We start from the raw sequence: 25,373 nt of genomic DNA on the forward strand, positions 1-25,373 counted from the left end.
CTCGGGCCTTGCTTAATATCATGTCTGATGCTGGCCCCCAGGCCCAGTGCAGGATCCCCCGGGTCGGGGGGCACTGCAGAAGGCAGGGCCCCCGCAGGCTCTGGGAGGGCCTGGGGCCCCAGGGGCGCCCACTGCTGCCTCAACCCTCCACTGTATTGACTGACACAGACTGGGACCCTACTCTGGGCCCACCTGGGCTCCAGGGAACCCACACCGAGCTGAGTGCCCGGTGCTGAGCCCGGGGCTGTGTCCAGGGCCAGGCGCTGCCTGGGGTCCCTGTTCTGTGGACATGCCACTGGGTAAAGACCACCTCCCTCCCATGTGCCGTGGCCCTGGCTGACCCAGATGGGCGGGCCGGGGGGTGTGCAGGTGAGGATGCCTCCTTTCCCGGGCTCTCCCTGCGGACTTTGCCCTGAACCACCTGCTTGAGTTTTGTGTTTATCACTTCCTGCTCCAGGCACAGGAGGCAGTGCCTCCTCAGTGGGAACCGAGCCCTACTCAGTCCCGACCCTGATCTTCTCTCCCGCCATCCTCCCTCCCTCCCTAGGCCTGGTCAGCCTTGGGGGCGGCAGAGCTTCTGGGGTGAGTATCGAGATCCTGGTGCCCTGAGAGCAGATTGTCAGGGAGGGGGCCCGGCGGGGCAGGGCTTCCTGAGCAGGAGGCAGGATGGGGCCAGAGTGAGCTGGACAGGCCCAGCCAGGCCAGGGCCAAGGCTCTCAGATGCTCCAGGCCCTTTTCTCTCCATCTCTATCTCTCTGTCTCTGTCTCTGTCTCTCTCCACTCATAAGTATGCCTTGCGCAGTGTCCCATGTATGCCTCTTTTAGTTTTACTGAATTTTATTTTCTTCCCTGATGTTTAACAGATTAACCTAGCTTTTACTGCCGTTTGAAGTGAAGGGAAAAGTCACTTTGCTCCTGGGGACACAGCACGTGGCCTTGGGCATGGTGCTCCATCAGAGGAAGAGGCTTCTCCAGTTGAGAGGACGAGCTTTGCGGGCAGGCTGGGCTCGCCAGTCCCAGGAGTGCGCAGCTCTGCCGCTCCGGGGCCCTGTCCGTCTCCAGGGTTCTGGCTGCAGCCCGGGGGCGGTCCAGTCTGTGCAGCGACCTTCAGGCCATTCCTCTCTGGTCCCTGGCGAGTACGGGCTGCGTCTGCCCAGCCTGCACAGCCCCGAGTATGGCCTGGGAGCCCTGCTCACTCAGGGTCCCTGGGGCCAGTGGCCGTGGAGGTTTAGTCAGGGGCAATCTTGTGCACGATTTCCTCAGCCTCCCGCCTCCCACCCCGCTGCCCCGCCCCCCCCCCCCCCCCCCCCCCCGCCACAGGGCCGGGGCCTGTCCTCAGCTGCCTGGGGCTCCTGGTCCCTTCACAGATCACCCAGGAGGTGAGGCTGCAGGGTGAGGACCAGCACTGGCTTGGGCTGGGCTGCGGCTGCCCCGTCCGGGGCCAGGCCAGGTCCCCTGCAGGTTCCGGGGCCTGGGCAGACGTGTGCATGTCTCTGTGGGCTCCCCCCTCATCCCCCAAGCCCCATGGACGGGACCCGCCGGCATCTGCGATCCCTGTCCGCCACCTTGCTCCCCCGGTCCCTTCACGCTGAAGCCCCTCTGTGAGCACGTGCAGCTTCAGGCATGCAGGGTCCCCAGGTTGGACCATCTGCACACAGGTCACCCAGAGAGTCATGACAATGACAATGATAGATGACGCATGGGGGTGGCGGTGGGGCTGGGGTGGTCTTCGACCAGCCTGGGGTCTGCCAGGTGCAGGGCAGGGGCTGGCGGAAGAACCGGGCACCCTCAGAGAATGGAAAGAAGCTTTCTGTGCCTGCAGTGCGGGGAGTGGGCTTGGGGAACAAGGCAAGAGCTGAGGCTGGAGAAGTATGTGAGGGTCCCGAGGCCGTTCCAGGAGCTTGGGCCTCACGTCTTGGGCAGTGGCAGCCATGGCAGTTTCAAGCAGGGCCCCACGTGTGCCTATTTGACATCTGTCTCTGGCTGAAGTCTCAGGAACGGACTTGGGGGAGGGGACCGACCAGAAGACTGCCGCCTTCTTGCAAGCGAGACAGGAGGGTGTCCCGGCGGGCGGGGGCGGGGGTGGGCGCTGAGGGGAGAGGGCAGTGCTGTGGTCTGCTTGGAAAGCAAAGCCCGCAGCACGTGATGCTTGATGCTTACTTAATAGGTTTGGTTATGCAGATGGACGTGAGGAGAATTGGGACCTTCAAATCCATGAGCATGGTGTAGCTATCCATTTTTGACATCTTAATTTCTCTCAGCAATATTTTGTGGTTTTGAGCATACCTGTTTTCCATTCCTAGTTTGCTGAGAGTTTCTATCATAAATGGGTATTGAATTTTGTAAAATGATTTTTTTTGCGCCTATTAAGAGGATTATGTTCTCCTTTATTTTATTAGTATAGCGAATTATATTGATGGACATTCTAATGTTAAAATAAACCTTACAATCCTGGGATACTTGTGCATGGTGGATTATTTGGTTTCTATATTGCTGGATTCAATCAGCTAAAAATATTTTATTAAGGATTTTTGTGTCTATGTTCATACATGATGTTAATCCGTAGTTTTCTTGTAATAACATCTTTGTCTAGTTTTGCTATGAGGGTAAAACTTGTCTTTGAAAATGTGTTGGGAAGTGTTCCTCCTTATTTATTTTCAGAAAGTCTTTAAGATTAGCATTATTTCATCCTCAAATGTTTGATGGAATTCACCAGTGACATCATCTGGGTCAGGAGTTTTCTTTGTGGAAAGGTTTTTAATTATAAATTCAACAACTTTAATAGATACAGGTTATTCAAATTTTATATTTCTTGTACAAATTTTGGCAAGTTGTGACTTTCAAGGAATTTGTGAATTTCAACTGAGCTGTCAAATGTCTCTGCATACAGTTATTAATAATGTTCCTTTATCATTCTTCTAATGTCTGTAGGATCTAAGTGATGTGTCCTCCTTCATTCTTGATATTAGTAATTTATGGATTTTTTTTTTAATTTTGTTTTATTTATTTATTTTTACAGCAGGTTCTTATTAGTCGTCCATTTTATACCCATAGTGTATACATGTCAATCCCAATCTCCCAATTCATCCCACCACCACCCCCCTGCTGCTTTCCCCCCTTGGTGTCCATAACGTTTGTTCTCTACATCTGTGTCTCCATTTCTACCCTGCAAACCGGTTCATCTGTACTATTTTTCTAGGTTCCACATATATGCGTTAATATATGATATTTGCTTTTCTCTTTCTGACTTACTTCACTCTGTATGACAGTCTGTAGATGGATCCACGTCTCAACAAATGACCCAGTTTCGTTCCTTTTTATGGCTGAGTAGTATTCCATTGTATATATGTACCACAACTTCTTTATCCATTCATCTGTCGATGGGCATTTAGGTTGCTTCCATGACCTGGCTATTGTAAATAGTGCTGCAATGAACATTGGGGTGTATGTGTCTTTTTTTTTTTTTTTTCCACACACACACTGTATTTTATTTTTACAAGAGATAAATAGACTGACACCAAGCTGTATGTGTCTTTTTGAATTATGGTTTTCTCTGGGTATATGCCCAGTAATGGGATTGCTGGATCATATGGTAATTCTATTTTTAGTTTTTTAAGGAACTCCATATTGTTCTCCATAGTGGCTGTATCAATTTACATTCCCACCAACAGTGCAAGAGGGTTCCCTTTTCTCCACACCCTCTCCAGCATTTGTTGTTTGTAGATTTTCTGATGATGCCCATTCTAACTGGTGTGAGGTGATACCTCATTGTAGTTTTGATTTGCATTTCCCTAATAATTAGTGATGTTGAGCAGCTTTTCATGTGCTTCTTGGCCATCTGTATGCCTTCTTTGGAGAAATGTCTATTTAGGTCTTCTGCCCATTTATGGATTGGGTTGTTTGTTTTTTTAATATTGAGCTGCATGAGCTGTTTATATATTTTGGAGATTAATCCTTTGTCTGTTGATTCATTTGCAAATATTTTCTCCCACTCTGAGGGTTGTCTTTTCGTCTTGTTTATGGTTTCCTTTGCTGTGCAAAAGCTTTTAAGTTTCATTAGGTCCCATTTGTTTATTTTTGGTTTTATTTCCATTACTCTAGGAGGTGGATCAAAAAAGATCTTGCTGTGATTTATGTCAAAGAGTGTTCTTCCTATGTTTTCCTCTAAGAGTTTTATAGTGTCCGGTCTCACATTTAGGTCTCTAATCCATTTTGAGTTTATTTTTGTGTATGGTGTTAGGGAGTGTTCTAATTTCATTCTTTTACATGTAGCTGTCCAGTTTTCCCAGCACCACTTATTGAAGAGACTGTCTTTTCTCCATTTTATATCCTTGCCTCCATTTGTCATAGATTAGTTGACCATAGGTGTGTGGGTTTATCTCTGGGCTTTCTATCTTGTTCCATTGATCTATATTTCTGTTTTTGTGCCATTACCATATTGTCTTGATTACTGTAGCTTTGTAGTATAGTTTGAAGTCAGGGAGTCTGATTCCTCCAGCTCCGCTTTTTTCCCTCAAGACTGCTTTGGCTATTCGGGGTCTTTTGTGTCTCCATACAAATTTTAAGATTTTTTGTTCTAGTTCTGTAAAAAATGCCATTGGTAATTTGATAGGGATTGCATTGAATCTGTAGATTGCTTTGGGTAGTATAATCATTTTCATAATATTGATTCTTCCAATCCAAGAATATGGTATATCTCTCCATCTGTTGGTATCATCTTTAATTTTTTTTTTTTAATAAATTTATTTATTTATTTATTTATTTTTGGCTGTGTTGGGTCTTCGTTTCTGTGCGAGGGCTTTCTTCAGTTGTGGTGAGCGGGGGCCACTCTTCATCGCGGTGCGCGGGCCTCTCACTGTCGCGGCCTCTCTTGTTGCGGAGCACAGGCTCCAGACGCGCAGGCTCAGTAGTTGTGGCTCACAGGCTTAGTTGCTCTGCGGCATGTGGGATCTTCCCAGACCAGGGCTCGAACCCACGTCCCCTGCACTGGCAGGCAGACTCTCAACCACTGCGCCACCAGGGAAGCCCTAATTTCTTTCATCAGTGTCTTAAGTTTTCTGGATACAGGTCTTTTGTCTCCCTAGGTAGGTTTATTCCTAGGTATTTTCTTCTTCTTTTTGCAATGGTAAATGGGAGTGTTTCCTTAATTTCTCTTTCAGATTTTTCATCATTAGTATATAGGAATGCAAGAGATTTCTGTGCATTAATTTTGTATCCTGCAACTTTACCAAATTCATTGATTAGCTCTAGTAGTTTTCTGGTGGCATCTTTAGGATTCTCTATGTATAGTATCATGTCATCTGCAAACAGTGACAGTTTTACTTCTTCTTTTCCAATTTGTATTCCTTTTATTTCTTTTTCTTCTCTGATTGCTGTGGCTAGGACTTCCAAAACTATGTTGAATAATAGTGGTGAGAGTGGACATCCTTGTCTTGTTCCTGATCTTAGAGGAAATGCTTTCAGTTTTTCACCATTGAGAATGATGTTAGCTGTGGGTTTGTCGTATATGGCCTTTATTATGTTGAGGTAGGTTCCCTCTATGCCCGCTTTCTGGAGAGTTTTTATCATAAATTGGTGTTGAATTTTGTCAAAAGCTTTTTCTGCATCTATTGAGATGATCATATGGATTTTCTTCTTCAATTTGTTAATATGGTGTATCACATTGATTGATTTGCGTATATTGAAGAATCCTTGCATCCCTGGGATAAATCACACTTGATCATGGTGTATGATCCTTTTCATGTGTTGTTGGATTCTGTTTGCTAGTATTTTGTTGAGGATTTTTGCATCTATATTCATCAGTGATATTGGTCTGTAGTTTTCTTTTTTTGTAGTATCTTTGGTTTTGGTATCAGGGTGATGGTGGCTTCATAGAATGAGTTTGGGAGTGTTCCTTCCTCTGCAATTTTTTGGAAGAGTTTGAGAAGGATGGGTGTTAGCTCTTCTCTAAATGTTTGATACAATTCACCTGTGAAGCCATCTGGTCCTGGACTTTTGTTTGTTGGAAGATTTTTAATCACAGTTTCAATTTCATTACTTGTGATCTGTCTGTTCATATTTTCTGTTTCTTCCTGGTTCAGTCTTGGAAGGTTATACCTTTCTAAGAATTTGTCCATTTCTTCCAGGTTGTCCATTTTATTGGCATAGAGTTGCTTGTAGTAGTCTCTTAGGATGCTTTGTGTTTCTGCAGTGTCTGTTGTAACTTCTCCTTTTTCATTTTTAATTTTATTGATTTGAGTCCTCTCGCTCTTATTCTTGATGAGTCTGGCTAATGGTTTGTCGATTTTGTTTATCTTCTCAAAGAACCAGCTTTTAGTTTTATTGATCTTTGCTATTGTTTTCTTTGTTTCTATTTCATTTATTTCTGCTCTGATCTTTATGATTTCTTTCCTTCTGCTAACTTTGGGTTTTCTTTGTTCTCCTTTCTCTAGTTCCTTTAGGTGTAAGGTTAGATTGTTTATTTGAGATATTTCTTGTTTCTTGAGGTAGGCTTGTATAGCTATAAACTTCCCTCTTAGAACTGCTTTTGCTGCATCCCATAGGTTTTGGATTGTCGTGTTTTCATTGTCATTTGTCTCTAGGTATTTTTTGATTTCCTCTTTGATTTCTTCAGTGATCTCTTGGTTATTTAGTAACGTATTGTTTAGACTCCATGTGTTTGTGTTTTTTATGTTTTTTTCCCTGTAATTGATTTCTAATCTCATAGCATTGTGGTCAGAAAAGATGCTTGATATGAGTTCAATTTTCTTAAATTTACTGAGGCTTGATTTGTGACCCAAGATGTGATCTCTCCTGGAGAATGTTCCGTGCGCACTTGAGAAAAGAGTGTAATCTGCTGTTTTTGGATGGAATGTCCTATAAATATCAATTAAATCTGTCTGGTCTATTGTGTCATTTAAAGCTTCTGTTTCCTTGTTTATTTTCATTTTGGATGATCTGTCCATTGGTGTAAGTGAGGTGTTAAAGTCCCCCACTATGACTGTGTTACTGTCGATTCCCTCTTTTATAGCTGTTAGCAGTTGCCTTATGTATCGAGGTGCTCCTATGTTGGGTGCATATATATTTACAATTGTTATATCTTCTTGGATTGATCCCTTGATCATTATGTAGTGTCCTTCCTTGTCTCTTGTAACATTCTTTATTTTAAAGTCTATTTTATCTGATATGAGTATTGCTACTCCAGCTTTCTTTTGATTTCCATTTGCCTGGAATATCTTTTTCCATCCCTTCACTTTCAGTCTGTATGTGTCCCTAGGTCTGAAGTGGGTCTCTTGTAGACAGCATATATATGGGTCTTGTTTTTGTATCCATTCAGCAAGCCTGTGTCTTTTGGTTGGAGCATTTAACCCATTCACGTTTAAGGTAGTTATCGATATGTATGTTCCTATGACCATTTTCTTAATTGTTTTGGGTTTGTTTTTGTAGGTCCTTTTCTTCTCTTGTGTTTCCTACTTAGAGAAGTTCCTTTAGCATTTGTTGTAGAGCTGGTTTGGTGGTGCTGAATTCTCTTAGCTTTTGCTTGTCTGTAAAGCTTTTGATTTCTCCATCAAATCTGAATGAGATCCTTGCTGGGTAGAGTAATCTTGGTTGTAGGTTCTTCGCTTTCATCACTTTAAGTATATCATGCCACTCCCTTCTGGCTTGTAGAGTTCCTGCTGAGAAATCAGCTGTTAACCTTATGGGAGTTCCCTTGTATGTTTTTTGTTGTTTTTCCCTTGCTGCTTTCAATAATTTTTCTTTTTCTTTAATTTTTGCCAATTTGATTATTATGTGTCTCGACGTGTTTCTCCTTGGGTTTATCCTGTATGGGACTCTCTGTGCTTCCTGGACTTGGGTGGCTATTTCCTTTCCCATGTTAGGGAACTTCTCAACTATAATCTCTTCAAATATTTTCTCGGGTCCTTTCTCTCTCTCTTCTCCTTCTGGGACCCCTGTAATGTGAAGGTTGTTGCGTTTCATGTTGTCCCAGAGGTCTCTTAGGCTGTCTTCATTTCTTTTCATTCTTTTTTCTTTATTCTGTTCTGCGGTAGTGAATTCCACCATTCTGTCTTCCAGGTCACTTATCCGTTCTTCTGCCTCAGTTATTCTGCTATTGATTCCTTCTAGTGTAGTTTTCATTTCAGTTATTGTATTGTTCATCTCTGTTTGTTCTTTAATTCTTCTAGGTCTTTGTTAAACATTTCTTACATCTTCTCGATCTTTGCCTCCATTCTTTTTCTGAGGTCCTGGATCATCTTCACTATCATTATTCTGAATTCTTTTTCTGGAAGGTTGCCTATCTCCACTTCATTTAGTTGTTTTTCTGGGGTTTTATCTTGTTCCTTCATCTGGTACATAGCCCTCTGCCTTTTCATCTTGTCTATCTTTCTGTGAATGTGGTTTTTGTTCCACAGGCTGCAGGATTGTAGTTCTTCTTGCTTCTGCTGTCTTCCTTCTGGTGGATGAGGCTATCTAAGGGCCTTGTGCCAGTTTCCTGATGGGAGGGACTGGTGGTGGGTAGAGCTGGCTGTTGCTCTGGTGGGCAGAGCTCAGTAAAACTTTAATCTGCTTTACTGCTGATGGGTGGGGCTGGGTTCCCTCCCTGTTGATTGTTTGGCCAGAGGTGACCCAACACTGGAGCCTGCAGGCTCTTTGGTGGGGCTAATGGCAGACTCTGGGAGGGCTCACGCCAAGGAGTACTTCCCAGAACTTCTGTTGCCAGTGTCCTTGTCCTCACGGTGACCCACAGCCACCCACTGCCTCTGCAGGAGACCCTCCAACACTAGCAGGTAGGTCTGGTTCAGTCTCCCCTGGGGTCACTGCTCCTTCCCCTGGGTCCCGATGCACACACTACTTTGTGTGTGCCCTCCAAGAGTGGAGTCTCTGTTTCCCCCAGTCCTGTCAGAGTCCTGCAATCAAATCCCACTAGCCTTCAAAGTCTGATTCCCTAGGAATTCCTCCTCCCGTTGCCCTAGCCCTAGGTTCGGAAGCCTGACGTGGGGCTCAGAACCTTCACTCCAGTGGGTGGACTTCTGTGGTATAATTGTCCTCCAGTTTGTGAGTCACCCAGCCAGCAGTTATGGGATTTGATTTTATTGTGATTGCGCCCCTCCTACCTTCTCATTGTGGCTTCTCCTTTGTCTTTGGATGTGGGGTATCATTTTTGGTGAGTTCCAGTGTCTTCCTGTCAATGACTATTCAGCAGTTAGTTGTGATTCTGGTGTTCTTGCAAGAGGGAGTGAGAGCACGTCCTTCTACTCCGTCATCTTGGTTCAGGCTCCAATACATAATCTTGTATTATGTGTGTTTTACAAAATGAGGATAAAGAGGAACACAGAGATCATCTGGCCACAGCTAGTAAGTAGCAAGCGCTGGGATTTAAAGTCAGTCTGTTTGTATCCAGTCTGAGCTCCATTGCCTCTAGCTGATCAAGGAGTGAATGATCCTTTGTCTGGATTTTTTTTTCTTGATCAGTTTAGCCAGAGGTTTACCAGCTTCATTGATCTTTTCAAAGAACCACCTTCTATTTTATTGATTTTTCTATTATATTACTTTTACCTTTTCTTATTTCCTTTCTTCTACTTACTTGGGTTTAGTTTGTTGTTGTTGTTTTTTAGCTTCCCAAAGTGAAATCTTAGATGAATGATTGTAGGCCTTTTCTCTTTCCCAGTATTAGCACTTAAAGCTATAAGTTTTTCTCTAAACACTGCATTAGCTTTATCTCACAGATATTGATAAGTTGTGTTTTCATTATTAATTAGTTCAAAATATTTTCTAATTTCCCTTTTTTTTTATAAATTTATTTATTTTGTTTATTTATTTTTGGCTGTGTTGGGTCTTCGTTGCTGCACGTGGGCTTTCTCTAGTTGCAGAGAGTGGGGGCTACTCTTTGTTGCGGTGCACAGGCTTCTCATTGCGGTGGCTTCTCTTGTTGCAGAGCACGGACTCTAGGCACGCGGGCTTCAGTAGTTGTGGCTCACAGGCTCTAGAGCGCAGGCTCAGTAGTTGTGGTGCACGGGCTTAGTTGCTCCGCAGCATGTGGGATTTTCCTGGACCAGGGCTCGAACCCGTGTCCCCTGCATTGGCAGGCGGATTCTTAACCACTGCACCACCAGGGAAGCCCTGATTTCCCTTTGATTATTTACTTAACCTTGAGTTTATTATACTTATGTTGCTTAATTTCCAAATATTTGGGCATTCTTTAGATAGCTTATATTTTTTGCTACTGATTTCTCATTTAGTTGTGTTGTATTTGAAGAACATATTCTATATGATTTAAATCCTTTTAATTGTTTTGAGACTTGCTTTCTGGCCCAGTATATGGCCTATTTTGGAGACTATTCATGTGTACTTGAAAAGAATGTGTATTCTGCTCTTGTTGGGCATGCTGCTCTGTGGACATAGGTGTGGGCAAGTCGATTGATGTTGTTCAAGTCTACTATATCCTTAATAATTTTTTCTCAGTTACTGAGAGAGGAGTGTCAGAATAACCTATCATAAGTGTGGATTTGTCTATTTATTCTTCTGAGTTGATCCTTTTATCAATAGGAAGTGTCACCTTTTTATCTCCAGTAAGAGTCCCTGTACTGAAGTCTACTTAGATACCAATATAGCCATCCCAAATTTCTTATGATTAGTGTTTTCATTTTACATCTTCTTCCATTCTTTCACTTTGTTTTCACTTTTTACTTTTAATCTATCTGTTTGTTTAAAGTGTATATCATTTAGAGAGTGTATTGTCACTTTTTGCTTTTGTAACCAGTTTGATAATTTTTGCCTTTTAATTGTAGTGTTTAGACCAGTTATATTTAATGTAATTATTGATATGGTTGGGTTAGATCTACCATCTTGCGATTGTTTTCTATTTATCTCATCTATTCTTTGTCTCTTTTCCTCCCACTTTTGGATTAATTGAGTACTTTGTTTTGTATTCCATTTATCTCCTCTGTTGGTTTATTTATTATGCCTCTCTGTTTTATCTTTTCAATGGTTGCTATTGGGCTTACAATCTGCATATTTAACTTATCAATGACTGATTAGATGTAGGAGGGAGGGGAAATTTGTGTGTTAAGAATGACACTCAAATATCTGGCCTGGGCAACAAGAGGGATCATTCTCTGAGATGGGGAACTTTGAAGGAAGATTACAGCATGGGGGTATGATGAAGGGGCTTGATGACGTGGTCAGTTCTGGTCAAGTTGCGCTTAAAGTGCTTGTTATATGTCCAAGAGAAGATGCCTTGTGGACAGTCCATGTGTGGTCCAGAGGTCTGGGCTGGAGCTGGCAGAGGGGTCAGGGCATAGGGGTGATACTTGAATCAACAGGACTGGGTGAATCTGTATGGAGAGTGTGTGATGGGGCGAGAAAGGGCCCAGGACCAAACCCCAGCGAACCCCAAGTTAGGGACCCACATGGAGAACAACAGGGATGTGAGAGGAGAAGCCAGAGAGGAAAGAGCAAAATAAGGCGAGTGCACCACCGTCACAGAGCCAGAAGGGCAGTGGCCCAGCAGTTAGCCTGTCCCCTGGGTCCTGCTGCCAGATCCAGACAGTATGCAAGGGCGCCTCAAAGGTCATCTGAGGACCTCCTCCTTACCTGTGCACAGGTACCTGGTGTGCACTTAGACCTAGTTAACATTTTATTAAAACATTTTAAAAGTAAAGAACTAGGGATGGTTCATCTCTGCCAAACGCTGCTGGGAGATGGGACAAGGTGGTCTGCCAGGGCCTGCTGGGTCCACGACATGGCAGCCAGAGGGCCCTCAGGGCGGATGCCTCTATGTGCCGACCATGGTGGGTCCCAAACCCCAGTGGCTGAGTGAGGAGGGGTTGGGAGAAGCAGACACTGTGCGTGCAGACGTCTTTTGGGAGAACGTGTGGGCCTGAGGCACCGTACTGCCCTCTAGCCAGGCTCTGCAGAGGGCTGGGCCCCCAGGGGAGGCAAGCAGTCAGCCAGACCCAGGCCAGGCTTCTCCAGAAGGGGAAGTGCAGCAGGGGGGGCATCGAAGCACCATGGCCGACAGGGGGCCCATCCTCTCGGCCGGCAGCGCTTCCCTGGGGACCGGTCTCACAAGTCGTGCTCTGTCCTGCTTCGGCAGCTGCTCTTGCAGCCAGCCGCCCCCCAGGGCAGGTTCCGCAGGCCCCACCCGTCTCCTGGCCGCTTATCCAAACGGGAGCAGCCCCAGCAGCTTTCCACAGCCCTGCAGCCTGACCAATCTGCCCCAGTGCTGACTTCCTCGAAGTGCAACCCCACCGCATGGGGCTGTGCAGACTGACTCTGACCTCGAGCAGGAGACCAGCTGCTCGGCTCAGGGGCCGCCGGAAAGCGCTCAGCAGATAGTGGGGGGAAACGAACAGCTGGTGGATGGGGTGGCGGGCCTGCCGCAAGGGGCCCAGGACGGGCAGGTGGGGGAGGTAAGAGCAGAGGTTGGTGGCCCAGGTGAGGGTGAGCAGGTGCAAGGGTAGGGCCATGAATCCGCCCTGAACCGCTGTGGTGTGTGTGCATGTACATATACGTGCATGCATGTACACATATATGGGTGTACATGTATGTGTGCCTGTGATTGTGTCTGTGTGTCTATGTACGCGTGTGTGCGTGTGTGTGTGTGCATGCATGTGTATGTACATGCATGTGTATATACATACATGTGCATAGGTGGGTGGGGTGCTTGTTAAGTTGGGCTCGCCCCAGACAGACTGGCTGAAACCAGCCTGAGCTAGAGGCTGGCTGCCCTTAGGGTAGGGGGGATGGGGAGAACCCCTCATGGAGAGACAGGACCCTTTCAAGGGAGACGCGCCCCTCCTGCTCTGAATCCAGCTGCTGACTTTAAGGCAAGGATGGTGTGTGCTGGGCACACACTTGGGTTGCTCTCTGCCCATCAGACTCCCCAGCCTGAGGTCGCCGCCGGGAGCAGGGCCTGGGAGCTGCTGTTGGGCAGTGGGGGCCCCTGCAGGGGAGTGGCCACCCGGTGAGGAAGGAGGGTGGAGAGTGGGCAGGGGATGCCCGAGCGGGGCGGCGCGGGCCGGGATGGCCATCTCTGCTGGGAAGGGAAGCCCGAGGCCAGGCGGGGCGCTGGTGCTGGAGGGCCGCCCGGGGACGTGGTGTCCCAGAGGGGGCTGGCCTGGGGCCAGCAGCTGCCTTCCAGGCAGAGAAACCCCGGGCAGAGAAAGGGGAAGGAGGCCCTGGAGCAGGCAGGAACCTGCGGTTGGACCAGCACCACGGCCCACCCACTGCCCCTGCGGGAGGGGTCCCGGGGTTCAGGGCAGGAGGCGGAGTGGGCAGCCTGGGAGCCGTCCCAGAGGAGGCCCGATGGGCCCTCAGGCGCCCCTGCCCTCAGCCAGCTGGGAGAGGACTGGACATCCCTGGCTTGGCCTCTGTTGGGCGCCACGGGGTCCCAGGGCGAAGGGAGCACGGGGGGAAGGAAGGGGCTGCAGAGCATAGGGGGGCGGAGGCGGGGTCTGCCTGGGGGCACCAGGGGTTTACGAGGGGGACCAGCTGGGGGAGCTTGAAGTGGGAGAGCAGGGGCGCCGGGATGCCGGACGCCACAGATGCCCGCCCCAGGGCCCCGGAGTGCGTGCCCTGGACCCATGGCCTCTGTCCGCCGGGCCCCTGGCCTGTGCGATGGTCACAGATGGGGGGACAGTCCAGAGCCTGGAGAGCGTCTGGAGCGCTGGCCGTCTGACCAGAGGACCACAGGCTCCCGCCCCGGACGTGCCTGCTCGCTCCTGGAAACAGGGCAGCCATCCTTGGGCCACTCAGAGCCTGCCCCCCGTGGGCTCACTGGCCGGGTGGGGCCCGGGTGGCAGTGGAGGCCAGAGGCCGAGGGCAGGCAGGCAGCGTGGCCGCCACGTCCTCCCTGGTGTTTCCACGCCCGGTGCTCTCCCTCTCTGGCTGCGTCCCACTGACTCCACCGTTAGAGGGGGAAACACGAGCCCGTGCGGGGGACACAGTGGGCGTCCAAAGGTGGCCCGTGGAAGCTGGCCTCCCCGTCCCCTGTCCACAGGCACAGCCAGGCCCTGAGGGCGGCTGCTGGGGCTCTGGCACCCCCTGCCCTCCTGCCCGCACCCTTCCCCGCTCAGCCGCATTTGCTGAGTGGGTGAACGAATGAGCGAACGGGGTGGGGGGTGGTGAGCAGGGCGGGTCTCAGAGGCCATGTAGTGGCTTTGTGGAAGGACAGAGGTGGCGGCCGCAGGGGCAGGGGCTGGAGGCCTTCCCGCGGGAGGGCCCCTGCTGGCTGGGGCGGCATCTGCAGCTGAGCCAGGCGGGGCTGGCGGGCAGCAGGTGGGGTCTAGGAGGGAGGCGGGTGGCAGAGCTGCCGGCTGCTGCGTGCCCGTCCCCTCCTCTCCGCCCACACGGGCCGAGGCCTTGGCTTTCCCTGCCCCTCAGACCACTTCTGTGGTGCTGTCCCCTCTCCGCCTGGCCAGCGGGCAGTGCACGGAGATGAGTCACAGGTCGTTCCCGAGGCCCTGCGCTGGCGGCCGGGTGAGCGCCGGGCTTGGCACAGAGCAAGTCTCGGGTTGAGGGCACCTCGGGCCGAAGAGCTAGACTCAGGGAGCCAGCCCCTCCCGCTCCACGTCCCCTTGCTGACCGGCCACCTCATCTGCCCACCTAACACAGACCCTTCCCCAGCCACGCACCTGTGTCTCTATTTTTATAAACTTTTTATTACGGGAAAGCTCAACTATATATCAAGGTAGGGAGTCTAGTACAGAGAACCCCAGGTCTCCTGCCCCATGAGGATCAACTCCCTGGCTCGTGTCCAGTTCCAGCCACTGTGTCACCCCAGCCAGCGACACTTGAGTGCGCTTCCAGCAGACAAGGGTCCAGCCAAGGTGCCATGATGGCGCCCAAGGGCAGAGGGCTGATTCCTGGCCTCGTCCCCTTGCTGGCCAATTCCCATCGTCCAGTCACAGAAGGATGCTTTCCCCAGGTGGCTCTCCCCAGGTGGCGGGCAGTCGGGCCCGCGAGGCCGCATCTGGCCGTGCCTCTGGTCTGTGGATCCCACCGCTGGGTCCCCTGAGGGGCTGTGAGGCTGGGGGCAGAGCCGGGGGCCTGGGTTCATCCACTGCCCCTTTGAGAGAGAGAGAGAGAGAGAGACCAACCTGCAGGGAGACAAAGGAAGCGAGGCTGGGAAGAACCAGGCGGGAGGGGGGGCTGTCGGGGGTGGGCAGGCCCAGCAGAGAAGGGCTCCTAGAGGCCAGCGGCTGCTGGGTGGGGTGACGGGGGGACGGTGCCGGAGAGGAGGGGCGAGGGGGCAGCCCGGCCAGGAAGGGTCTGTCCCCTGCCTCTCCCGGCCTTCCTCTGGGGAGCTGAGGCTGGTCTGACGGCTCAGGGGGGGACCCCGGGGCCCAGGGCCTGCGGGGGAGAATCAGCCCGCCCAGTGCGAACAGGGCCTGCAGCGGTTCAGGTTTGGGGTGGAGTTCAGGGTGTTTCATTTTCCTGCGGGATGGGAGGGACGGTGACCCGCCAAGGGGGAGTGTTGAGCGGGAGCTCGAGTGGCCGGCATGAGGACCCGGGACAAGGCTGAAGGGCCTGTGAGTAAGAGCAGGACGGGGAGGTCCAGGGCAGGGCTGCCGGCCAGCGGGAGGAGGGCAAAGGCGATGCCGCCGCGGACGACCTGCACCGGTCACCTCCTCGCCCTCCCCCCCGCCGTGTCCCCATGCCGCTCAGTTTCCTGAGGCATGTGCCCCCCATCCTCCTCCACTCCCCCGCGTGGCATCCTGCAGCCACCCCCGCCTTGCCCCACTACGGTGATAGCAGGGGCAGATAACAGGGCCCCCGGGCTGGCTTTTGGCCAAACCAGCGGGAGGCGGGAGGGATGTTTCCCAGGCCTGGTTTCAGAGAAGAGGGGAACAGAAAGTTCCTGCAGTGACAGAAGTCCACGCCTTCTCTCTCAGCTCCGCAGGGATACCAGGCCCAAGGCTGAGCCCAGGGCCCTCGGGTGCCCCCCATCGCCCACCCCGGCCAGGCGCTTGGGCCAGGGCTGGGACCAGGGTGAGGCAAGTGAGGCCTCGGCCTCGGCACATCTAAGAGGCTCCACAGAAGTCAGTAATCAAGATAAACTGTCCTTCAGTGCGATATTTTAATACATCAGAGATAATGCAGAATCCACGATGAACAAAGAATCAGCATATTAGATTAAAGGCAGGGTGGTGGGACCGGCATTCCTTTGCCGCAGGCTGAGAGGCGCAATGGAAGACCAGCCTCCACCCGGCCCGTCAGGCTGCACAGGGTCCCCCTCTGCCTGCACCAACGGCCACATCTCCCTGCGGGCAGTCAAGCTCCCCCCTCCGCCCAGCTGTGCTGGGGATTGTGCAAGAGAGGTTGTCGGCTCCATCTCCAGCCTCTGTTCCCAGGGCCGAGGCCTTGCTCGCGCCCTTCCATCTTCCAGGAAGCCCCTCCCCCTCTTCGCTCCTCCCACTTTCCAGGTCCAGCTCCAGGGCCTCCTCCTTCAAGAAGCCTCCAGGTCCTGACCTGCCCTCTGTGAAGCCTCGCGATGTGAGTGCACGCTCCCCCCGTGCTGGGCACGCTCACCTGGGCACGCTCACCTGGGCCATCTCCCCCGCCCCCGCCCCCCGCCAGCCGTGTCCAGCACGTTTGCCCACGCGTGGGGCGGCGAGGGTGGGCACAGAAGAGGGGCAGACCGTAGTGCAGAGTGAGGGCGGAGTGGACAGAGTGCAGCCTGGGGAGGACAGCCTGGGTGGGTCAAGGCCCTTGGCCAGTGGCCGCACTGCCCGGCTCAGGACACCCCACCTGGGTGTCCTCAGGGTCCTTCGTCCTCTTTCTAGGCCAGCGTCCTGAATCCCCCACCCTCAGGGCTTTGTCCCCTCCTGGACACTGACGGCAGGGGCCTCGCTGCCACCTGAGGTGAGGAGGCGGGGGCTCCCGGAAGCAGTGGGGTTCCCGGGTGGCGGTGCGGTAGGGGCCCTGGGCCACGTCCACAGCCTCCGCTGGAGCGACTCCGCCTCCCGGGGGGCACTTCCCTCAAAGGGAGGCTCACCTAGATAGGGTAGCGATGCCAACTTCCACCCTTGTGAGCATATCTCCCAGCTGCAGCTGTCGCCAGCAGCCTTTTTCCCTCGAACCCCAAACGTTCGGAGGGGCGGGGGGCCGGGAGGAAGGGGCAGGAGAGACCCTCCTTCAGACCTGCGCCTGGCCCGCCACCACCCACGGGCCTGCCACGTGGGCTCCCTAGCAGGTGCCAAGCAGGAGAGGAGGGTGCTGGCACGAGGCGCGGGGGCTCTGTCTGAGCCTGAGCACCGAGGCTCCGGGGGCTCCACGGGGGGTGCCAGCAGTGGGGTCCTTCCCGCTCCTTCTCTGAGGAGGGTCCTTTATGGTTTGAGACCAGCAGGCAGCGAGAATGGGCCAGGCCTCTCGGAGCCCCGGGGATCCAGTGGGACTGGGCCTGCCCTGAGCCGCCCCAGCTCCCTCCACTGGGAGGGAGCTGGCCGAAGGGCCAGTAGAGGGAAGGGCCGTGGGGCAGGATGGTGGGGAGAGGTGCTCCATCCCACTCCCGGCCGACAGGGTTCTGAGCCTGCGGCCACTCCTGTTTACAGAGCGCCCGCCCGCTATGGGCCAAGAATCTGCTTGTTCCTTGGCACTGGCCACCCGGTTGGATTCTCCGGTTGGGGCCCCTGCTGACCGGTTAATGGGATTTGTTGAGGCCCTACTATGCACAAGAGTGGGTGGGGTCCCAGCCACCGGCCAGAACAAGGACACAGGAGACATTCAGGGGAAGCCCTGTGGAGGACACCAGGCAGGGTGGGAGGCTAGGAACGGGCCGGCGGAGGAAGCTGGGGAGACTGGGGGCCGGGGGACGGGCAGAGAGGAGGCAAGGCAGGGGAGGAGCCCACGGTGGGACCCTCAGGCCTGGGTCTGGAGGGTGGAGCCCAGGCCCCGCCTCAGGGGCCTCTGGACAGGGTCCCTGGTCCCAGGGTTAGGAGGCCTGGGCCAGCCACTCCCCTTCTCGGGGCCTCAGTTTCCACCTGTGGAAACGGGCAGGGCTGGGGTCGGAGCTCTCCCCAGCCCCTCGCAGTCTGTGCAGAGAGAGGTGCTGAGGTCAGGTGCTGCGGGACCCAAGGAGGTGGGCTCTGCAGGGGGCGGGAATAGCCCTTTGAGCAGGGTCTCCCAGCCCTGAGCTCAGAGTGGGGAGAAGAGAACAACCCCGGGAGGGCCTGGCGGAGCGGGGGAGGAGAACACTCTAGACCAGGGGAGGGACGGTCTGGAAGGAAGGCCCCTGAGGAGGTGGGTGTGATGAGGTGCATCTGGTGGACGAGCCGGCGGCTGGAGCCGAGCGGCAAGAAGCCCACGTGTGCCGGCGGTCACCGCGTCGGCGTCAGCGTGGGCGTGGTGCGTGCGAAGGTGCAGGCCTTCCTGCCAGCGTGCCGGGGTGGGGTGCGGGCACTGACCGCAGCCACGGGGCTCAGTCCTGGGAAAGGCTCGCGCCGTCCAGAGAGGCCAGAGACGACGGGGAGAGGATGCCGCCCGCCGCCCGGTGGTCTGGACCCGCTAGCTCGGGCGTCTCCAGAGCGCGTGCTCCGTCTTAGCAAGCACGCCGCTCCTCTGGAGGTGTTGACACAGGAGGCCTCTGGCACCCCACTTCCTCTCCCAGAAACTCCCCCAGGCAGCCCTGGGGTGGGGCTGGTGCAGGTGGTGGGGAGCCCCGCCACCCCAGCTCTGCTGTCATCAGCCCGCCCACCGCCTGCTGGCTTTAAGGAGGGGTACAGTCAGGGGGACCGGCTCACCCCAGCCCTGCTTCCCCACCACCCCCATCAGGCAGCACCTGCAAAGGCTTCGGCAGCTCAGGAGGAAAACCAAGGCTGACTGCAGGTCAGTGCCAGCAGGTCAGTGCCCCTGGGGCCAGGGGTCTCAGAGCGGGATGAGGGCTGGGATGGGGGTCTCAGAGCGGGATGAGGGCTGGGATGGGGGTCTCAGAGCGGGATGAGGGCTGGGATGGGGGTCTCAGCAGGTGAGGGCTGGGATGGGGTCTCAGCAGGTGAGGGCTGGGATGGGGTCTCAGCAGGTGGGGGCTGGCATGGGGGTCTCAGCAGGTGGGGGCTGGCATGGGGGTCTCAGCAGGTGAGGGCTGGGATGGGGTCTCAGCAAGTGAGGGCTGGGATGGGGTCTCAGCAGGTGGGGGCTGGCATGGGGGTCTCAGCAGGTGAGGGCTGGCATGGGGGGTCTCAGCAGGTGGGGACTGGGATGGGGTCTCAGCAGGTGCGGGCTGGCATGGGGGTCTCAGCAGGCGGGAGCTGGGATAGGGTTTGAACCTCAGCAGAGTGTCCTGATGGAGGAGCTCTGCGGGAGGTGATGTTCTAGAAAGGGGGCATGAGCGTGGACAGCAGTGCAGAGGAACTTAGGGTGTCTCCCAGGGCCTGGACTCCCACCTCATTCAAGTCTCTGAAATGTATCCGTGGGTTGAGACAAGCATGTGAAGCTGGAAGAGGAGGTGTCTGAGTGGGGTTTTCCTAGCACAGTGAGCGCTGCTTTGTGAAACTTGTCCTGGATCCTGGGCTATTTCTAAAGTGGGGTCCCAGCTCCAGAGGTCTCTATGGTGCCCAGGCAACGGGGGTCTGCGCCCACTCTCTGCCCCAGATCCCATTCAGGGGGTCTGCGGGGTTCCTTGGGGGGCCAGCAGGGAGGGCTGGCGGGAGGCTGTGCTGTGCTCAGACCTCCCAGACACGAGCAGACTTATCTCCAGTTGACAGCAAAGGTATCTCAGCGCATAATCAGAGGGCGGCTTCCTGCGTCTCGTAGGGGAAGCAGCCTGATCTCACTGTCACCCCTGGAGCAGGAAGTGACACCCCTGAGGTACTCCTACCCCTCGGGCCAGCCTCCCCCAGCAGGAACTGGCAGAGGGCCCCTGACAGCCGAGCGCGCTGAGCACCGGCCGTGCTGCAAGGGGCCCTAGCCGCCACAGGGCAATGGCTGCACAGTGTCTGTGGGAGGTGACAGGTCTGCACATCCAAGCAGGAGGCCAGCTGGCGTCCCTGTTCTCCACAGAGGGCCCCATGCCCTCGCCGGGCACAAGCAGGGACATGCACTTGTTGCCGTGCCTTCTGGGGACGCCACGCTATTGGAGCTGGACCTTGGGACTTGACTCCCCAAACGTTTTTCACCCTAAAGGACAGAGATGAGGTGCCATGAACAAGGCATTTCCTCAAAGTCTCATGTGCACCTTGAGACTCTTGCAAAGTTGGTGTCCTTCTCCCTGACAGTTAGTTTGTTTTGTTATAAAAGGGAAAATTGAAAGACTGCAGTTAGATTTTTTAACTTTCCTGCACAAAATATTGGGCCACACTGAGGCTACACTGAAAGCTATACGCCCCCAGGTGTGTGGACCGGGGCCCAGACGCTAGGCAGCCGTCTGAGTGGAGGGCATCGAGGGAGGGGACAGGCCCGCCTCCTTCTTCTCCCGCCCAGGCAGTGCCCTGGGCCGCGGGTGACCCAGAAGGGACAGCAAGCATCCACTGCTGCGGGCACCGCTGGCCAGAGTAGCGAGGGGCAGGCCCTGCACCCGGCTCGGGTGGGGAGCCCCTGTGGCAGCTGGGCCTGCAGAATCGGGGGATATTCCCAGTAGGCTCCGAGGGTTCTGGGCTGGGGGTGCCACACACAGCTGGCCTGGCTGCGGCCAGCAGGGCAGGCGGACAGGAAGGGAGGAACCCAGCAGTTGTTCCAGTGGGTTCCGGGGTCTGAGGAGACTGCCTGCGCGGGTCCGGGGGTCACAGAACCTGTGCAGAGTGACGTGTCGCTCAGAACAGGGAGAGAACAAGCAGAATCCTGCAGAAACGAGGAGAGAGGCTCCTTTAGGGGCTGTAGAGATTTCATACACAGTGAAAGGGTCCATGAAAATTTAATTGTTGGCGAACGTGCCGTTTAAAATTCAGCAGAGATGGAACGGGATAATTGGTGGAAGACTTCTGTTCTGGCTACAGTCGGCGCTCCCGCCTCCCTAGGGGACTGTGGCCTGGAGGCTCCCAGGGGGCCGTGGCTGAGGAAACGGGCACCCCCGGCCAGGCACCAGTGAACCTGACACTGCGGCCGCTGGGCTCTGGATGATTCTTCCCTTCCTTGTGCGGAGGGGGCGGGCGGAGCAGAACCCGCCAACCTGGCTGTGGGCCCTCCCCTGAGTGGACTGAACCCCCTTCCCTACCTCGCCTAAAGGTCAGCGAGCCCGCAAGAGGGCCTGTGCTCATGGGGGAAGGAAGGCCACTCCCACCCCACACCTCCTGGCCCTTCCAGCCAGAGAAACAAAGGTGCGGGGATGGGAGGGGGTCTGGGGGGCGTGCGCCACTCACGCATGCGTGCTCCGTGGTCCCACACGTTTGACACCAGCACCCCTGGGTGCTGCCCGGCTCAGGGTGAAGCCGGAGCCTGACCTTTGCACCATCTGCCACGCCCGGAATGTCAGACCGCTGACCCCAGCAGTCCTGGGCGGTGTCACGGAGCATGTCCAGGGGAGCGAGAGGCATGGAGGGTGAGGGCACGCGGGTGCTTCTGCTGATGACAGGGTGTGCGACGCCCAGTGCCACCCTAAGGCCGGCTCTGCGCCGCGGGCCTGCAGCTGGAGGAGCAGGGCTGCCCTCATGGACCTGACTGCAGGGAGCTCAAGGGGACCCCCGACCCCAGAGGCGGCCTCAGGCCAAGCTAAGTGGGACCTCAGGGCAGAGGGCTGGGGAGGGTCTCGGAGGGAGGGAGGGAGGCTGGTGTCTGGGGTGGCCGCAGCCACTGTGCCCTCAGGAAGAGGATAAAGGACTGGAGGGAGGGAGGGAGGAAGGGAGGAGGGAGGGAGGGAGGAGGGAGATGGAGTTCTGGAGCTTTCTGGAGAGCTGGTTGACTGAGCCACGGACCCTGCTGTCCTGAACCTCAGCAGCCAGGAAAGGCCAGGTGGGGCAGATGCCGGCCCACCGAGGTGCAGGTGTGGGTCAGACTCAGGCACCACCTGCAGCTGGGTGTGCCGAGCGGGTGGAGGCGGCAGTAGGCGGCCCTGGGCTTTGTCCTCGGCCTGTCTTGGAGTCGCCTCTGAGCGTCCCCCTACCCTGTGAGAATGGTACTGGGTCTGGGGCGAGGCTGGCCCCCCCCTCCCGAGAGCTGGCAGAGTGAGGGTCCCTGGGATCTGAAAGCTGGCGGAGTTGGGGCGGCTGGGACTGGAGGTGGGCGGTGGGCTCCCGCCTTCCTTTCTGCCCAGCGGCAGGCAGGTCCCTGCAGACGAGGGCTCGGGAGAGGGGAAGGGGAGCTGCGTCCAGCCCTGGGCCCGCTCACTGTGCCACCTTGGGCCCGCGGGCCTCTGAAGGCCTTGGCTTCCCCGCCCACCCAGCTGGTGGGGGGTGGCCGGGAGGGTGCCTCAGAGCTCCTTTCGGTTTCTTCTTTGGGAATGTGAACTGGGGGCTCCTGACTGCGGGGTGGGCACTCGCCGCCTGCATCCCTGGCCGGAGGTGGGCGGGCCCAGGCTCCCCTCCCGGCCTGCGTGCCTCACGCCCTTCTCCCCTCCTGCAGCCCCAGGACCATGAACAACAGTACCTGTGGCTCCAGGGAGCTCCCCGGGCCCCAGGCGGCCAAGTACCTCTTCCTCACCTACATGGGCGGGCTCCTGGTGCTGGGTCTGTTGCTCAACGGCCTGGCGCTCTGGGTGCTGTGCTGCCGCCTGCTGCGCTGGACGGAGACCCGCGTCTACATGGCCAACCTGGCCGTGTCTGACCTGTGCCTGCTGTGCGCCCTGCCCTTCTTTCTGCACTTCCTGAACAGCACCACAGACACACCACTCTGCCAGCTCTCCCAGGGCATCTACCTGGCCAACAGGTACATGAGCATCAGCCTGGTCACGGCCATCGCCGTGGACCGCTACGTGGCCGTGCGGCACCCGCTGCGAGCCCGCGGGCTCCGCTCCCCGCGCCAGGCCGTGGCCGTGTGTTCCGTGCTCTGGGTGCTGGTGCTCGGCTCCCTGGTGCTTCGCTGGTTCCTGGACATGCAGGACGGCGGCTTCTGCTTCTCCAGCCGCTCCAGGCAGAATTCCTACACCGTGGTCTTCTCGCTGCTGGGCTTCTACCTGCCGCTGGCCGTGCTGGTCTTCTGCTCTCTGCAGGTGGTGACCGCCCTGGCCCAGAGGCCAGCCGCCGACGCGGGCCAGGACGAAGCCACCCGGAAGGCCTCCCGCATGGTCTTGGCGAACCTGGCCGTGTTCGTGGTCTGCCACCTGCCCTTCCACGTGGTGCTGACGCTGCGCGTGGCCATGGGCCTGCACACCTGTGCCATCCGTCTTGCCCTCCAGATCACCAGCAGACTCTCAGATGCCAACTGCTGCCTGGACGCCATCTGCTACTACTTCATGGCCAAGGAGTTCCAGGAAGCCTCTGCGCTGACCGCCCTCCCCGCCAGGGCCAAGGCCCACAAGAGCCAGGACTCTCTGTGTGTGACCTTGGCCTAGGAGACGGGCCACGGGCTCCTGGGAGGCGCTGCCGAGGCGGGGACCTGTGAGCAGAGACGAGGAGTTCCGGGACGGGGCTGGGGGCACTTTCAGGAGGCCCAGGTGGGCAGAACAACCCAGGCACAGAACCTGGGGAGGAGACACCCCTACCCCTGGGGCCGAAGAGGAACAGGGAGGAGGGCAGGAGGACGAGGCCTGAGCGAGGCCAACCCCAGGGACCCTGGGTGGGGCTGCACATCTGTTGCACCCGGAGCCTGGTACATCTGGGGCGCTGGAGGGTGGGGCCTTCTGGGTGCTGGGAAGCTCTGATGGCCAGCTTTCTGCTGCTGCCCCACAGGGGCCGGAATAAAGCTCTCCACCAAGGCTCTGTGTGTGCCACCCACACTCACACGGTGGGAGGTGGGGGGCCTGGGGGCATCTTCCCAGGTAACTTTCTAGAGCTTTCCACCTGGGGGCTCTCCTCGGGCCCTGCCACCTGCTTCCCACCCCTGCCCACTCCGCATCCGTCTGGAGCTCTGGCGGGGCGGTTGGCAGCTCCTGGAGGGGCCACGCTGGCCGCCATGGAGGGCTGGTTCGCATCTGCCTTGTCAGTCCCAGGCCCGGGCACGCCTGAGTTAGGCAGCTGGTCCTGAGCTCTCAGTCCAAGTGTAAGGAGGGGCGGAGGGGACAGTTAACTTCTGTGTCTGGCAGGTGGCACGAGTGAGCGTCTGTAAGGGCCAGAGGTGGGAGGAGCCCCATGAGCCATCGTGTGCCTCAGCCTGGGGCGTTAGGAGGCCCTGTAGCCAGAGACAGTCTCTGGAATAGAGAAAAAGTGAGAGATGGGAGAGAATGAGAGACAGATGAGGAGAAGGCAAGAGGGAATGGGGGTGGTGAGAGAGCCTGGGGGTGGGAAGTGTGGAGGAAAGAAAGGGGGAGCGGGGACAGAAAACAACGGGGGGAGAGTGATGGGGACGGGAGGAGAGAAGGACAGGCCAGAGACGAGAGTGAGGAAGACATTAAGCAGAGCGAGAAGGGGCATCCGAGGAGGATGAGGAGAGAGCACGAGGGCAGAGCCGGAGAGGAGGGACAGAGAGGCTAACAGAGAGAGACGACAGGTCAGCCTGGTCTCCCCGAGGCGCCAGGCCCTCATGCTCTCCTGCAGACCGGGAGCCCCAACGGCTGGCCTGGGAGCCCTCCTGGTCCCTCAGAGGGTCTCCGAGAGCAGTTGGGGGTCCTGGATTCTTGAGGAAGGACCGGGGGCCAGCTCTGCCTGCCCAGGAGTCTGGGGACCCTGCGCCTAGGGCTGCAGGAGGATGGACCTCACAAGGGGCCACGTGGCCTGGGCGGACAGGGTAACTGGGCAGAGGTGCGGACCGGCAAAGGTCCTGGGCTGAGCGGAAGCCTTGGGTGGAGAGGTCCAGAAAGGACCCCCCACAGAGCCCCCTGTCTGGAAGGATGCCACGGTCCATGCCCAGGCACAAGGCCAAGGGCTGGGGCCCCTCGTCTCACGGGGCGGGGCAGGGGAGGTGGCGGGTCCACAGGCTGGAGGGGGCCTTGGTGGAACCCCCTGAGGTTAGGGGAGGGGGCACCCTGACCCAGGTTGTCCGGGAGCCCTGGGGCTGGCACTGGAAGTCGGGGAGAGAGAGGGAGAGAAAGCTGGAGGGGCTGGGGGACGGGGAAGAGAAAGGCGGCGGCCTCTCCCTCCCCGGCCCAGGTGAAGCTGAACCCAGCCGGGGCAGTCCTGGCCCTGAGCCCGCTAAAGCTCCCACCATCTTCCCGCCCCTTCCCAGGCCGTTGGCCTCGGTGTCTGTGGCCGCTGTCCCCGGGAACGACTCCAATGGCTGCGGTACGGGCAGGAGTGTCCTGTCCAGGTGGTGACCAGTGTCTCCGTCTGCCTCCTCACGGCGCTGGGTCTGCCCTCAGCGGGCCGGCGTGCTGTGTGTTCTGCCACTGCCGGCGTAGGTGGGCAGAGACCCGCATCAAGTGGTCAACC

The 25,373-nt window shown here is 55.7% G+C and overlaps 1 protein-coding gene across 2 annotated transcripts; it reads left to right on the top strand.

The window, feature by feature from the left end:
• Positions 1 to 240: 240 nt before the first annotated feature.
• GPR35 (G protein-coupled receptor 35) lies at positions 241 to 23,751 on the top strand. 2 transcript variants are annotated; one of them, XM_059927518.1, is made up of 6 exons: positions 343 to 369; positions 458 to 582; positions 16,407 to 16,476; positions 16,767 to 16,845; positions 18,754 to 18,821; positions 22,474 to 23,751. In XM_059927518.1, exon 6 carries the CDS (start codon positions 22,484 to 22,486, stop codon positions 23,399 to 23,401), a length of 918 nt encoding a protein of 305 aa, XP_059783501.1. In that variant the 5' UTR covers positions 343 to 369; positions 458 to 582; positions 16,407 to 16,476; positions 16,767 to 16,845; positions 18,754 to 18,821; positions 22,474 to 22,483; the 3' UTR covers positions 23,402 to 23,751. The 2 variants fall into 2 exon arrangements, with proteins under 2 accessions (XP_059783502.1, XP_059783501.1); XM_059927519.1 differs by having other exon boundaries at positions 241 to 582; positions 18,754 to 18,807.
• The last annotated feature ends 1,622 nt before the right edge of the window (positions 23,752 to 25,373 follow it).

This window comes from Balaenoptera ricei, chromosome 7 (genome assembly GCF_028023285.1).
Source record: "Balaenoptera ricei isolate mBalRic1 chromosome 7, mBalRic1.hap2, whole genome shotgun sequence".
Lineage (NCBI taxonomy): Eukaryota > Metazoa > Chordata > Mammalia > Artiodactyla > Balaenopteridae > Balaenoptera > Balaenoptera ricei.

Excerpts from the sequence above, each read along its gene's own strand:
- GPR35 (XM_059927519.1), top strand. The coding sequence starts at position 22,484 with ATGAACAACAGTACCTGTGGCTCCAGGGAGCTCCCCGGGCCCCAGGCG.